Below are 16,010 nucleotides of genomic sequence, written 5' to 3' on the forward strand. Positions count from 1 at the left end.
ATTTAGAGCGAAAAAATTTCACGCCGCAAAACCACTCGCTTTTTCGCTCCACTTCCTGTTTCGGCGTGACCAAAATCACTACTCCAATTTGACTTCAAAAATCATGAAAATGTGTGAACAGATCTTAAAAAAAAGACAGCGCCCCAATACAATTCAAATTCTTTGAATTGTAAAAAAAACCAAGAGAAGGCCAATAATAGCCCCAGCTATCGCTGTGCGGCTATTACCAAATTATTATTAGTTGACGACAGAACGTGTCCAAGACAATCCACAACTGGACAACAGAAGTCTTTTAAATTTGGAAGCCAAATTGCATCTGAGATATCATTTGACTTAAATTATTTTAGACGAATATGTTTCCATTTTTTGACAGTGAACGGTGTGAGAAGAATAGTATGGAGGACTCTGAAGCCCTCTCTAGGTGTTTTTTTTTTGAGATTAGATTGGATGATTGATAACAGGTGGCGGCAGAATTCAGTAACATCTAATGTTGAAGGAAACAACGGAAAGTTGAATGTTGTCCAAGAGTCGGTGAAAGCAGCTGAAAGAGCAAGCTGAGAGCTGCGAGAGCTGAAAGAGCAAGCTGAGAGAAGTAAACCATCAGCTGAGGCAGTTTTTCGAAATGAACACTCTAAGATGATTGGGAAATGGTCACTCACACGAAAACTGATGTCTACGAAGATGTCAATGTTATGATCATCATCCAACATTTAATTAATTATATTTAGAAACAGTTCATTACATTTATTTTTTACATTATAAATTATTACATATATTTAAAAACTATTGCTAATTTTCCTGCGGATTGAAGTATAAGCTCCGCTGGTATGCAGTCAGTTGTGCAGGATCGATTATTTCAACTTTGATGAATTGCAAGTTATAGTGGTAACATTAGGCAAAGATTAGCGCAAAAAAATAAAATAATTTGTATAGAAAAACCTGAAGCTGCTGATGTTAACATAGTTTTTCGATCATTAAACTATTAGACCCAGACTTTAAAACATGAGTATTATTTCTAGCTTAGTATATCAAACTCCGTCTGTTTCTACGTTTTTGAGATTATGGCTGATATATTTTTAAATAACTCGATGATGTTTACATATTAAAGGTGATTGTGTAAAAAGTAGTTTAAATCAAAGTGCTAGTTTTTGAGAAAATTTTATGTACATTTGATCAAAATTTGCGAAGTTAATAAAGTATTTGAAACCACTTAACATTTCAGAGAAAAACTAGTTCTTGTCTACTTTGCGTCAAAAACTTTTGTGTCTGTTCTGCATTTAATCAGTCACGCAGCTGAGAGGAGTCAGAACAAGCGGTGCAAGCGCACATCGAAATTCCTATCTGTGATCTCTAGAATTGAGCGAAACTACCCTTTAAGAACCGGCAATTATCACAAAGTGGACTAAAAATAGCCAAAAAATTGACCAGACTTCCCCTTTTATAGTGAACTGTTTTTGCTAGCAGAATCAATGTTCAATCAAACATCAAACAATTTCTGTTAATTTTTCGTTAATATTTCTTGTTAATTATTTTGTTAATTTCTTTGTTAAACATGCTTTGTTAACATTTTTAAAAAATTTTGTTAATCTTTTTTGGGTATAAACAGGTTTGATTTAACAATAAACGTCCAAATCTATCTCATTGTTAATGATATTAACAAAATCAGTTTATGGAGCAGCACTTCATCACACGATGTAACCCAAATAATTTTCAGTATTTTTAGCCCTAAAACTAATTTCTATATTAACAATTCTTTGTGTATATTTGACATCAGACGAATTCTCAGTGAACACATTTGTCAAATCGTATTGATTTAAATTTGTTGTGCGATAGATTTAAAATTGTGTGATATACAGCCATAAATGATGTCTATCAATTAAGAGACAACGATACCTCTTGCCTGTATGTCTCCAAGCAAGCAACAGCTGAATCGGAGGTCAACGACACTCTCCTCATGTCAATTGGGAAACTACGTCTGCGAATTCGCCCTTAAATAAAAAAGACTAAATTAAATAACCATTCAAAGGGGACCCTCTCAGAGAGAAACTACATCCCGATTGCAATAACCCTAGCGATATACAAGAATATTTTCTTCTCAGCAATGACGCAGAGAATGAGCATTTTGCAAAAAATTTCATTAGAAAGAAGAGTTCCTTAGGCAAGAATGTACTCAACAATGATAAATTCTCCCAAAGACTTGAAAAATAGCAATATGGAACTGTGGATAGCTAGTAGGGCAAAAAGTAACAGTAACAATATTTACATGCAGTGAAGTATGTATACTCTCTTGATTATACGTTTTTGTTTCTTGGTTTGTCTGTCATGCTTGTTCCTTAGTAAAGAATAACGAGAAAATCAAGCTTAAGTGCAGTTTTTTCTGTTAGAAGCTGCCAGAAATTCGTCTCCAATTACAAAAATGCTATTTTATAAGATTTCCATTAGGTTTCTAAGTGTCCTCTCATTCTTAGTTGCATCCCTTAACAATAAGCGGGTACAAAGACGCAACAAGATGTAGGCAAAAATTTGAATTGTATTTCAACGAGCAGCTCCCACTCGAAAAAACACGCAAGATTTGGGAAAAACTCGCATAATTTTGTTACAAATCTAACAGAATTGCTCAGATTTTAATTTTGTTGTTTCAAACTCGTTATTCAGCTGAGATTATAAATCTGATTGGCCAATTTTTGCTGTCTGTTGTCCTATCTATCTATTGTTCTCGCACCGTTGGTTAGAAGTTTATTATGGTTGCAATAATCCCGACCCCAGAGAGATTCAAGCCTGCAACCTTAAAGGAGAACAGTCTTGTATCTTACCCACTAAGCTAGATCGTCGTTAACTTTGAACGCTAAAGATCGCCCCTATTTTAGCAACAAAATTTCTTCGGAAAGATCACGCGAAAATTCAGACGTCAGTTCAAACTTCGTTCGAGAACAATTAAAAACGTGTCAAGAACAATAAAATACAAACTAAATAGATTTAACTGCATTAAAAATCCATTCAACGTGTTCAAGCAAAAAACTACCAAAATATCGCAGAAAAATTTAGAACTGCTCAGAATAATAGTCTAAAATTAGGAAAATAGATTGTAAGCAAACAGCTGTTTTGAAACTTCTTTCGCCCTTCCGAAAAACCGAATGATTAAAGATCGATTTTCGTTCTCAGCTCTTCGAATTGGATCAATTAGACGACAGAATCCATTTTTTTCCCGTTCGGCTTTGACGTTTACAACATGTTTCGCAGATTTAGATTTATACGACTCAAAACGCCAAAAATCTAAAAAGAAAACTAGTCAATAGAATGACCAAAGAAGAAAGCTCATAGAATATCTGATGAATTGCTCTCAAACAACACGCGGGGGCTCGATTATAATATAAATTTATTCAGCAAGTGGCTGGAGCCCAGGACGCAACAATTTCACTAAGGGACTTCAGACGATGTTATTAGCTTCATATAGAGCTTCAATTGATTTCATTTCTTAGAACACGAAATCAATTTCACCGCTTTTTATTTAAATTTTAGTAGTAAATTGCGGCTATTTAAGTTTAATTTTGAGATCATGCAAAATTCAAAAACGTAAAGGCAAAAAATTTGCAAGAAAGAAAATACATTAAAAGGAAAAAATCATCTTTAAAAGAAAATCATCTTTAATTCCCGAATTCTGCTGTAATGTCAAGTGTTTTCTGAATTACTTAAAACTGCAAACTAACGTCTTCAGCCAAAAACTTTATGTATGGGGTGTGCATTTGGATCTAAATCCCTAAATCTTAATTCCCACAAATTTTCCTTACTATTTTGTCTTTACAGCAAGGAAATCATTCTTCAAAATTGAAGCCGATGTCATGATAAAGTTTCTTATAGTCTTTTAACAATCCCGGGAACAACCTTCAATTTCCAGTTTCTACTTTCTAAAATCAACTTCGAGTAACATTTTTTGTTGGCCTATTGCAAACAAAACCGACTAAACGTCGGAAGAATTGCTCTCGAAGGACTAGTGGGAGCTCTAATCAATTGCATCCTGCTTCAGTGGGGGGAGGGGAGGGGGCTAAATAGGACTAAGAAGTTCAATAATGGGCTTCAAATAGCCACATTAGAGGTAAACATATACCACTATTAAGATTTAAAGTGAAAAATGGCACCAGTTTAGGCGTACTTTTCAGTTGAATTTTACTATTAAATTGCCGCCAATTGAGTTCAGCTGCTTTAAATTGTGATTGAGACAGAATGTTAGACCACGCGAAACGCAAAAAGTCAAGGGCGTAAAAATCACTAGAAAAGTCAAAACGGTTAAGCAAAAAATTTGCGTAAAAAAGACACATATTTACAATAATTGCTTCTCTACGAGAGCAATTAAAAATTCTCTGTTCAAGATTTATCAAGTTAATCTATTTCGACGAGCAAAGAAGTATTGATTAGTGCAGGCCCTGGTTGTTTTACAGAAATTGAAGTCTCAACTTGCCATGATTCACATTTCCGCTCGCCTACGGGTTTTCCTATTTTTTTTATAAAATATGTTAGTGATGTACGCTATTCGATATGAACATCTTCTTGTGGTCTTTATCATGGCTTTCTGCTTTGTTTGCTTCCTTTCGTATAGCGCTTTTATCCTTTAACATTTTTCCTGTTTTCCTAACTCATTTCTTCAGACGTTCTCTTAACTTTCTTAATTTATCTAACTCTAGATATATGAAGAATAGGAACCAAAAAAGTTTACTCGACACGTAGTTGGTTAAAATTTGAAATCAATCAAAAATAATGCAAAACCTGGGTGATGGCGAAACACATTTTCTTATTAATTCGATTTTCAAATTAACTTATTTTCTTTTTCTCAAGTTACAATCAGTTCCTCCGGGGTCATAAGGCTGTAAGTTTTACAGATCAAAGCAGATGAAATACTCCTTTAACTAATTCATCAGTTTTTCTGTTCATCAAAATGCAAAGTTATCTTTAAAGCCCGCGGATATGTCTGTCCGCAACAAAAGCAAGCACCTCAAAATAGAAGCAACCAAGGTTGCTTCAATCCCAATTGCAAATTGGTAACCAGCGGCGATTAGAAAGAACAAATTTATCCCTTGATACTCCTTTGACAAGCCCTTCAATGCACTTCTCAGGTTGCCATTGTGAACAACAAAGACAGTACCTCATCAGTAAATAACGCGTCACGTTACCCAAAAGCGACAGGATAGACAGCAGAGCGTAACAAGAACTCATGAAATATTCAATATTTTCCAGAAATTGTTTGCCCTAAATAGTCTTAAAAAAGGAAAACGTCAACGGAAAACAGGAATACAGGAACAATAGAATTTAGGATCACTAAATTTAGTCATCATTATGGTCTCGAATTTGAACTAAATACCGTGCCAGTTTGAAAACATCACATTCTAAGTTTCACGAACAAATTTTCGAAGAACTGATGAAAATAACTGATGAAAATCTAACTTTTGGTTGCAAAAAAAGCGACAAACAACTGTGACCATTCAATTGTGAGAAATTCATCCTAAAAAAATTGTGAAACAAATAAGTTTAAAAAATTAGGCTGAGAGAGACATCGGCATTTTGATCGTCAACTCAATACAACCAGGCATAAAAAAGGAGAATAACAAAAGAAACGCCACAAATGCATATATTGACTATCCATAATTCCCCTAAGACATCAAACAATTTGCCATCTCGGTTAAACAGTCATGGTCGAACCTATAATCAATTTAACAGTCTGACTTTGATCAAATTCTTTTTTAGCCTTAGACGGTATCAAAGGCGTGAAAACATTGCATTTGAAGGAACGGCTATTCATAAAAAATGAAAAATCAATTTGACGCAATACTTTTATGTTTATTAGATTCAATTTATAGGCCACAGTTACCCAATTGATTAATTTCAATTCAGATTAGGAGAAAGATTAAAGATTTACTTTAGAAACTCAAAACAACAAAGTAAACAAAACACAATTGCTTAAAAATTATCCAACAGAATGCTTAAAATTGTCGAAAGTTTAAATTAAAACAAGATTCACCATTTCTGAGACAAAAAACAGAGGCCATTCTTTGCACCGACTCGGTCTCGAACCCATGCCCCTCGCTTCACAGCCACAGTTCGAAGCCCTTGCACTACCGACGCCTGTTATTGTTGTCTATCCGTAGTGGCTACATACGAAAATTGGTTGATGGCTTTTTGTCTCGCTTGTTTTTGCTAAGCCGTACGCTTATTGAGCAAAGAAACATTTACAGATCAGTCACTTAAGCATGGCCGTGTAGGCTGCATGTTAAAGGATCGTTAAAACATGTGAAGATAGGAGCGTTGTTAACCATTGCGTTCAAGTGCGACTTACATTTAATATATTAGAAGATATAGAAGAATAAATAAGAAGTGAAATAAAGAAAGGAGCAAGAACGAAACACAGTAGTGGATGAAAAACAAGATTCACCATTTATGAGACCAAAAACAGAGTCCATTCTTCGCACCGACTCGATCTCGAACCGATGCCCCTCGTTTCACAAACACAAGTCTAATCCCTTGCACTACCGACGCCTGTTACTGTTGTCTATCCGTTGAGGCTACATACGAATATTGGTCGATGGCTTTTTGTCGCGCTTGTTTTTGCTAAGCCGTACGCATATTGAGCAAAGAAACATTTGCAGATCAGGCACTTAAGCATGGTCGTGTAGTCTGCATGTTTAAGTATCGCTAAAACACAAGAAGATAGGAGCGTTGTTAACCATTGCGTTCAAGTGCGACTTACATTTAATATATTAGATATAGAAGAATCAATAAGAAGGGAAATAAAGAAGGGAGCAAGGAAACACAGTAGTGGATGAAGAACAAGATTCACCAATTTTGAGACAAAATTAAGGGCCATTTCTGGCACCCATTCGGGCTCGAACCCATGCCCCTCGCTTCACAGCCGCAGGTCTATTCCCTTGGGCTACCGACGCCTGTTACTGCTGTCTATTGAATCGGCTACATACGAAAATATTGGTCGATGGCTTTCAGTCTCGCTTGTTTTTTTTAAGCTGTGTGCTTAATGAGCAAAAAAAAACATTTGCAGATCAGGCACTTAAGCATGGTTGTATAGGCTGCATGTTTAAGGATCGTTAAAACATGTGGAGATAAGAGCGTTGTTAACCGTTGCGTTCAAGTGCGACGTACATTTAATATATTAGATATAGAAGAATCGATAAGAAGGAAAATAAAGAAGGGAGCAAGAAGGAAACAGTAGTGGATCAAAAACAAGATTCACCCTTTTTGAGACAAAAAACAAGGGCCATTTCTGGCACCCACTCGGGCTCGAACCCATTACCCTCACTTCACAGCCGCAGGTCTAATCCCTTGCGCTACCGACACCTGTTACTGCTGTCTCTTGAATTGGCTACATACAAAAAATATTGGTCGATAGCTTTCAGTCTCGCTTGTTTTTTCTAAGCTGTGTGCTTAATGAGCAAAAAAACATTTGCAGATCAGTCACTTAAGCATGGCCGTGTAGGGTGCATGTTAAAGGATCGCTAAAACATGTGAAGATAGGAGCGTTGTTAACCATTGCGTTCAAGTGCGACTTACATTTAATATATTAGATATAGAAGAATAAATAGGAACGGAAATAAAGAAGGGAGCAAGAACGAAACACAGTAGTGGATGAAAAACAAGATTCACTATTTATGACACAAAAAACAGAGGCTATTTCTGGCACCGACTCAGGCTCGAACCCATGCCCCTCGCTTCACCGCCACAGGTCTAATCCCTTGCACTACCGACGCCTGTTATTGTTGTCTATCCGTAGTGGCTACATACGCAAATTGGTCGATGGCTTTTTGTCTCGCTTGTTTTTGCTAAGCCGTATGCTTAATGAGCAAAAAAAACATTTACAGATCAGGCACTTAAGCATGATTGTATAGGCTGCATGTTTAAGAATCGTTAAAACATGTGGAGATAAGAGCGTTGTTAACCGTTGCGTTCAAGTGCGATGTACATTTAATATATTAGATATAGAAGAATCGATAAGAAGGAAAATAAAGAAGGGAGCAAGAAGGAAACAGTAGTGGATGAAAAACAAGATTCACCATTTTTGAGACAAAAAACAAGGGCCATTTCTGGCACCCACTCGGGCTCGAACCCATTACACTCACTTCACAGCCGCAGGTCTAATCCCTTGCGCTACCGACACCTGTTACTGCTGTCTCTTGAATTGGCTACATACAAAAAATATTGGTCGATAGCTTTCAGTCTCGCTTGTTTTTTCTAAGCTGTGTGCTTAATGAGCAAAAAAACATTTGCAGATCAGTCACTTAAGCATGGCCGTGTAGGGTGCATGTTAAAGGATCGCTAAAACATGTGAAGATAGGAGCGTTGTTAACCATTGCGTTCAAGTGCGACTTATATTTAATATATTAGATATAGAAGAATAAATAAGAAGGGAAATAAAGAAGGGAGCAAGAACAAAACACAGTAGTGGATGAAAAACAAGATTCACCATTTATGAGAAAAAAACAGAGGCCATTCTTTGCACCGAATCGATCTCGAACCCATGCCCCTCGCTTTACAGCTACAGTTCGAATCCCTTGCACTACCGACGCCTGTTATTGTTGTCTATCCGTAGTGGCTACATACGAAAATTGGTCGATGGTTTTTTGTCTCGCTTGTTTTTGCTAAGCCGTATGCTTAATGTGCAAAAAACATTTACAAATCAGGCACTAAAGCATGGTTGTATAGGCTGCATGTTTAAGGATCGTTAAAACATGTGAAGATAGGAGCGTTGTTAACTATTGCGTTCAAGATCGACGTACATTTAAAATATTAGATATAGAAGAATCAATAAGAAGGGAATTAAAGAAGGGAGCAAGAAAGAAACACAGTAGTGGATGAAAAACAAGATTCACCATTTTTGAGACAAAAGGAGGCCTCTTTTCGTACCGACTCGGTCTCGAACCCATGACCCTCGCTGCACAGCCACAAGTCTAATCCCTTGCACTAAAGACGCCTGTTATTGTTGTCTATCCGTAGAGGCTACATACGCAAATTGGTCGATGGCTTTTTGTCTCGCTTGTTTTTGCTAAGCCGTATGCTTAATGAGCAAAAAAACATTTGCAGATCAGTCACTTAAGCATGGCCGCGTAGGGTGCATGTTAAAGGATCGTTAAAACACGTGAAGATAGGAGGGTTGATAACCATTGCGTTCAAGTGCGACTTACATTTAATATATTAGAAGTATCAGATTAATAGTATTGCACTATTCTAGATAAGCAATTACTCTAAATATGGAGGTGATAAACAGATAAAACAGTCCCAGACAGCAAAAGAGTCCTAAATTGCAAAATACTCCCAGACAAAATAGTCCGAAGAAAACAAACAAAACAGTCCCAGACGAAACAGTCCCACTCAAAGCGCTTGTTAGATAGATCAAAAAGCAAGTGCAGCATTGATCTTCAAAGAAAGCTTTGAAGTCGGAAAATCAAAATCACCGTGGCGCAGAAGTTAGTGCACTTGACGCACATTCGGAGGTCACTGGTTCGAGCCCGAGTGGGGATACATAATTTCGCAAAGTTTTTTTGTTCGCCATTGAATTTCTCAAACAGTTTGGCTAGTGAAGGATGTTTTGTATTAAACAGTAATTCTGTTTTACAGAATTACTTTTCGAGCCTTCGACGGAGTTGTTTTTTCTGACATAGCCCTTCTTTATGCTCTCGCGGCAATTCCATCGTTCAATTGAAAATCGCGGTTTCTGTCTCTGTCCAGTAGAGTTGTATCGGCCGTCCAAGGCATCATTCTGGTATGCGCTCGGAACTCCAAGTTATTGTTGTATTTCGATTTTTTTGCCGGCTGACTGTACATGTCTCCACACGTTCTGACAAAGGTAAAGTAAACAAAATTGAATTTTGGATGTTTCCATTCCACTGAAAGAATGCGTTTCGAACTGCAATTTCAAAATCGATTGTTACTCGTTTTGTTGATGTTTCCGGGAGGGAACAGAAAAATTTTCGCTAGCTCTCTTCTTTTTTATCAGAAAGAAAAGCATACGCGAGAGGCAAGTTGACGCCATCAAGCGAAGCGTGAATTGTGTAGATCTGATGAATTCCATATTAACCATTTGCGTCAAAATTAAGACGCCAAAAATCGTGAGGCACTGTTTTGTATGCTTCCAAATTAAAACAAAACCTGTCATTGAGTTTAACAACTAGTTTTGCGTCCATTTTTAATACTGATAATTTGATTCGGTATAGCTTAATTGTCGGATTATATTTCGTTAACAATTGGGTTCAGTCGAAATCTGTAAAATTTTGGGACTATTTCGTCTGGGACTGTTTTTTCTGTTTTTTGGGACTGTTTTGTTTGTGACTACTTTGCAATTTAGGGCTAATTTCTCTGGCACTGTTTTTATCTGGGACTGTTTTGCCCGGACACGATTAAGGTTGTACTTATTCTAGATAAGTATTTCCTGCGTATGTACTTATTGTAGATATTCTAGAAAAGCAGATTTTGATTTTTAATTGGATATTTAAGTAAATAAAGAAAAGATTAAAGAAAATCTCAAATGGAAATTTTTGAAATAAACATTCTTTCAAAAGCACCTGTTTGAAAACAAAAATACTCAAAATTTTTGATTAGTGAAAAGATTAACAACCTGGACCCTTTCCAGAAACCAAAAAATATCCATTTTTGGCTATCCATCTGAAATGAGAAAACATTTCAAAACAATTACTAGAACTTTGACCAGATTTTTCAGGTATTACTTTTGTTAACTACGAAATGCCTAAATTTCGAGAGATATTATAGTATTTCTCATACTCCAATAATCTAATCTTAAATTTAAAGGTAATTTAAATTGATCAAAATACAATTTAATTAATACTCATTAGTGATCTAACAATTTCGGGATTTGGCACTTTATACAAACCTCACTTTTGCATTGTGGCCGATCAAAATAGAGGGATACAACATTGGTACCATTGAAAATCTGGCAATCAGATCCTGATCCATTTAAAAACCAATAGATCAAAAAAGAGTAGCAGGAAGAAAACGGTGAAAGGAAAAAAACTTGCAATCTCCATACGCAATATCTCCTCAACAATATACCTGTGGGTACAAAAAAATCTTGTGTACAGCAAATACTCGAAATTCAAATTTTGGCAACAAAAAAAGAGTCGTTTAAAAAAGCCTTAAAAGATGATTAAGGCTAAGCAACAAATGAATAAGGCTAAATTTGCTTCCTATTAGGATGCAACAATGTTTTTCTATTTGAATTTCTCTGGGACGAGTTTCTAGTAGTAATTCAAAAAAGAAAGGAAAATATGCCAGCAAAAATAGTTCATGCCCGCAAAATGGTTTTCCAATATATTTTAGAATTACATTCGAAAATGTTTTTGCTTATTTTTACTGCTAAAAAATTCAAGGTGATTCAACACATAGATTTCTTTCTGCTTTGTCGCTTTTCAAGATTTTAAATGTAACCTAAGGGTGAAGTTTCAGATCAACAAAAGATCACAAACACTTTACCAAAGTTTTCAAATCCAACTAAAAAAACGAAACTTTCAATAGAGCTTCCGTTTCAATATAGAAGGCATTGAAGAAATATTTTCTAATCATGAGCCATCGCGGCGCATATATAGTTCACCCCGCCTGTTTTTCTGCGAAATAATAGAATCAATTTAACTAGTCTCTGATTTAAAAGAACCTAACTCTCAAAATAAAAATACTAAATACAATTTTTTCTGACAATTTTTGTTCTGCTTTTTTGTACAGTCAATTTTGGCCGATCGATATATTCATTGAAAAGAGTTACAAGTAGTATCATTAGAAAGCCTGTCCAGAGTAGAATATAGGATTGAAAATATTTTTGAATTTCGGTTTTTCCAGGGAGTTAAAGAGGCTTCTAGTTTTGTGAACATTTGACTGATTTCAGTTGTTTTTGCTCACATGTTCACAACTTTTGCACAATTTTTGTCGGATTTGCTTAAAAAAAGCAAAAATTGATTAAAATGCTATTCTTTATAGCTGCGAAGCTGTAAGCTGAGAGTAGCAACATTGCGATGTTCGTGGTTTTTTTTAAATCCAGAGTATTTGGATTTGATTGGTGTGCTCTTTTTAAGATCTGTTCCCCTTTTTAACGTCCATGAGAAATTCAATCAGAGCGGTCGTCTTAATCACGTTGGAAACGTAAAGGTAGCAAAAAAGCGAGCAGGTTAGAAACCTGATTTGTTCGAAGTACCTTAAAAGCTGAGTCGGAAAAGGTTATAAGAACTAATTGTTGGTTTTTGAAGACAAATTTTTGTTCACGTGCGGAAATTGTGCCTATTAGCAATTGCCTGACTTCAGTAACATGCCGACAATGCTTTTTCTGAATTCGACGCTATTTGCCATAAAATCTTTTTAATTCTTTACTATTGACACCTATTTGTTATTTCTATAGTCTCATTATGTCTCATTGTTTTCTAATGAGGCATAAATTCACCTAAAAAAGTGACTCCTTTGCTAGTGATGTTCATCGCTTTTACATGATTTGTTTTCAGAAAACGTTATTGTCTGCTTGAGCGTTGCAACTATTCGTTGTTCTTTTTGTTATCTTAACATTTATTCTTTCCAGGGACACGTCTCAGAGAATGCTAACATGAACTTGTTCATTTATTAAATTGTTCCAAATCAAAGCTAATGCGTTCCATGAATGAGACTGTTGTTTTTGAAAATTTATTGAATTTTTGAGTTTTGCGAGCTTTTATAGTTGAAATTATTGCCTCATCACTTAGTAAAATTCTCTGTCTGCAAAGTAAAATTCTCTGAATGACCTCCTTTTCCCATTAATGGCGTTCGTGCATAACATCATTTCTAACTCGCTATAGCAACATTTTTAGGTCATTTTTGTGATAAAACATTGATCATGCGTGATTTGAACGCAATCCTGAGAAATCCAATCAGAGTGGTCATCTTAATCACGTTGGAAAAGTAAAGGTAGCAAAAAGCGAGCAAGTTAGAAGCGTGATTTTCGAAGTATCTTAAAAACAGAGTCGGGAATGGTTATAACAACTAATTATTTGTTTTTGAAGACAATTTTTGTTCAAATATCCATTTTTTGATATCTATCTGAAATGAGAAAACATTTCAAAACATTTACTAGAACTTTGACCAGATTTTTCAGGTATTACTTTTGTTAATTACAAAATGCTTAAATTTCGAGAGATATTATATTATTTCTCATACTCCAATAATCCAATCTTAAACTTAAAGGTAATTTAAATTGATCAAAATACAAATTAATTAATACTCATTAGTGATCTAACAATCAAGCTAATTTCGGGATTAGGCACTTTATACAACCCTCACGTTTGCATTGTGGCCGATCAAAATAGAGGGATACAACATTGGTACAATTGAAAACCTGGCAATCAGATCCTGATCCATTTAAAAACCAATAGCAGGAACAAAACGGTGAAACGGCGAGGGGAAAAAACCTTGCAATCTCCATACGCAAAACCTCAACAATATACCTGTGGGTACAAAAAATCTTGTGTACAGCAAATACTCAAATTCAAATTTTGGCAACAAAAAAATTCGTTTAAAGAAGCCTTAAAAGATGACTAAGGCTAAGCAACAAATGAATAAGGCTAAATTTGCTTCCTATTAGGATGTAACAATGTTTTTCTATTTGAATTTCTCTGGGACGAGTTTCTAGTAGTAATTCAAAAAAGAAAGGAAAATATGCCAGCAAAAATAGTTCATGCCCGCAATATGGTTTTCCAATATATTTTAGAATTACATTCGAAAATATTTTTGCTTATTTTTACTGCTAAAAAATTCAAGAAAGTGATTCAACACATACTTTTCTTTCTGCTTTGTCGCTTTTCAAGATTTTAAATGTAACCTAAGGGTGAAGTTTCAGATCAACAAAAGATCACAAACACTTTACCACAGTTTTCAAAACCACAGTTTTCAAATCCAACAAAGAACGAAACTTTCAATAGAGCTTCGATTTCAATATAGAAGGCATTGAAGAAATATTTTCTAATCATGAGCCATCGCGGCGCATATATAGTTCACCCCGCCTGTTTTTCTGCAAAATTATAGAATCAATTTAACTAGTCTCTGATTTAAAAGAACCTAACTCTCAAAAAAAAATATTAAATACAAATTTTTCTGACATTTTTTGTTCTGCTTTTTTTGTACAGTCAATTTTGGCCGATCGATATATTCATTGAAAAGAGTTACAAGTAGTATCATTAGAAAGCCTTCCAGAGTAGAATATAGGATTGAAAATATTTTTGAATTTCGGTTTTTCCAGGGAGTTAAAGAGGCTTCTAGTTTTGTGAACATTTGACTGATTTCAGTTGTTTTTGCTCACATGTTCACAAGTTTTGCACAATTTTTGTCGGATTTGCTTAAAAAAGCAAAAAATGATTAAAATGCTATTCTTTATAGCTGCGAAGCTGTAAGCTGAGAGTAGCAACATTAAGATGTTCGTGGTTTTTTTTAAAATCCAGAGTATTTGGATTTTATTGGTGTGCTATTTTTAAGATCTGTTCCCCTTTTTAACGTCCATGAGAAATTCAATCAGAGCGGTCGTCTTAATCACGTTGGAAACGTAAAGGTAGAAAAAAAGCGAGCAGGTTAGAAACGTGATTTGTTCGAAGTACCTTAAAAGCTGAGTCGGAAAAAGTTATAAGAACTAATTATTGGTTTTTGAAGTGTTCACGTTCCATGAATGAGACTCTTTTTTAAGAAAATTCATTGAATTTTTGAGTTTTGCGAGCTTTTATAGTTGCAATTATTGTCTTTTCACTTAGTCAAATTCTGTGTCTGAAAAGTCAAATTATTTGAATGACTTCGTTTTCTCATTATTGGCGTTTGTGCGTGACGTCATTTCTAATTCTCTCTATAGCAACATTTTTTAGGTCAATTTTGTGATAAAATTTTGATCATGCGTGACTTGAACTCAATCCTGAGAAATCCAATCAGATTTGTCATCTTAATCACGTTGGAAAATTAAAAGTAGCGAAAAAGACAGCAGGTTAGAAACGTGATTTTTTTCGAAGTACTTTAAAAACGGAGTCCGAAATGGTTATAAGAACTAACTATTGGTTTTTGACGACAAATTTTCGTTCATGTGCGGCAATTGTGCCTATAAGCAATTGTCTGGCTTCAGTAACATGCTGACAATGCTTTTTCTGAATTCGACGCTATTTGCTATAAAATCTTTTTAATTCTTTACTATTGACCCCTTTTGTTGTTTCTATAGTCTCATTATGTCTCATTGTTTGCTAATGAGGCATAAATGCACCTAAAAAATTGACTTCTTGACTAGTGATGTTCCTCACTTTTACACGATTTGTTTTCAGAAAACGTTAGTGTTTGCTTGAGCTTTGCAACTATTCGTTGTCCTTTTTGTTATCTTATCATTTATTCTTTCCAGGGACACGTCTCAGAGAATGCTAACAGGAACTTGTTCATTTATTAAATTGTTTCAAATCAAAGCTATTGCGTTCCATGAAGGAGACTGTTTTTTTTGAAAATTCATTAAATTTTTGAGTTTTGCAAGCTTTTATAGTTTCAATTACTGTCTTTTCACTTAGTGAAATTCTCTGTCTGAAAAGTCAAATTCTTTGAATGACTTTTTCTCATTAATGGCGTTTGTGCGTGACGTCATTTCTAACTCTCTAGCAACATTTTTTAGGTCAATTTTGTGATAAAACTTTGATCATGCGTGATTTGAACGCAATCCTGAGAAATCCAATCAGAGTGGTCATCTTAATCACGTTGGAAAAGTAAAAGTAGCGAAAAAGACAGCACGTTGGAAACGTGATTTTTTTCGAGGTACTTTAAAAACGGAGTCGGAAATGGTTATAAGAACTAACTATTGGTTTTTGACGACAAATTTTCGTTCATGTGCGGCAATTGTGCCTATTAGCAATTGCCTGGCTTCAGTAACATGCCGACAATGCTTTTTCTGATTTCGACGCTATTTGCCATAAAATCTTTCGAATTCTTTACTATTGACCCCTTTTTGTTGCATTATGTCTCATTGTTTGCTAATGAGG

The 16,010-nt window shown here is 35.2% G+C and overlaps 2 protein-coding genes across 3 annotated transcripts in view; both read right to left on the reverse strand.

The window, feature by feature from the left end:
- LOC142336458 (sodium-dependent serotonin transporter-like) overlaps window positions 1–16,010 on the reverse strand; it is a 526,993-nt gene that overhangs the window by 356,731 nt on the left and 154,252 nt on the right. The gene's annotated exons all lie outside the window — the stretch shown is intronic.
- Window positions 1–16,010, reverse strand: part of LOC142336455 (uncharacterized) — a 101,840-nt gene that overhangs the window by 2,653 nt on the left and 83,177 nt on the right. For both annotated transcript variants that reach the window (XM_075385300.1, XM_075385301.1), the window contains exon 6: window positions 1,894–1,988. In XM_075385300.1, coding sequence (XP_075241415.1) covers window positions 1,894–1,988 — 95 coding nt within the window. The remainder of the gene's footprint in view (window positions 1–1,893; window positions 1,989–16,010) is intronic.

This window comes from Convolutriloba macropyga, chromosome 3 (assembly GCF_964194025.1).
Source record: "Convolutriloba macropyga chromosome 3, txConMacr16.3, whole genome shotgun sequence".
Taxonomy (NCBI): domain Eukaryota; kingdom Metazoa; phylum Xenacoelomorpha; order Acoela; family Convolutidae; genus Convolutriloba; species Convolutriloba macropyga.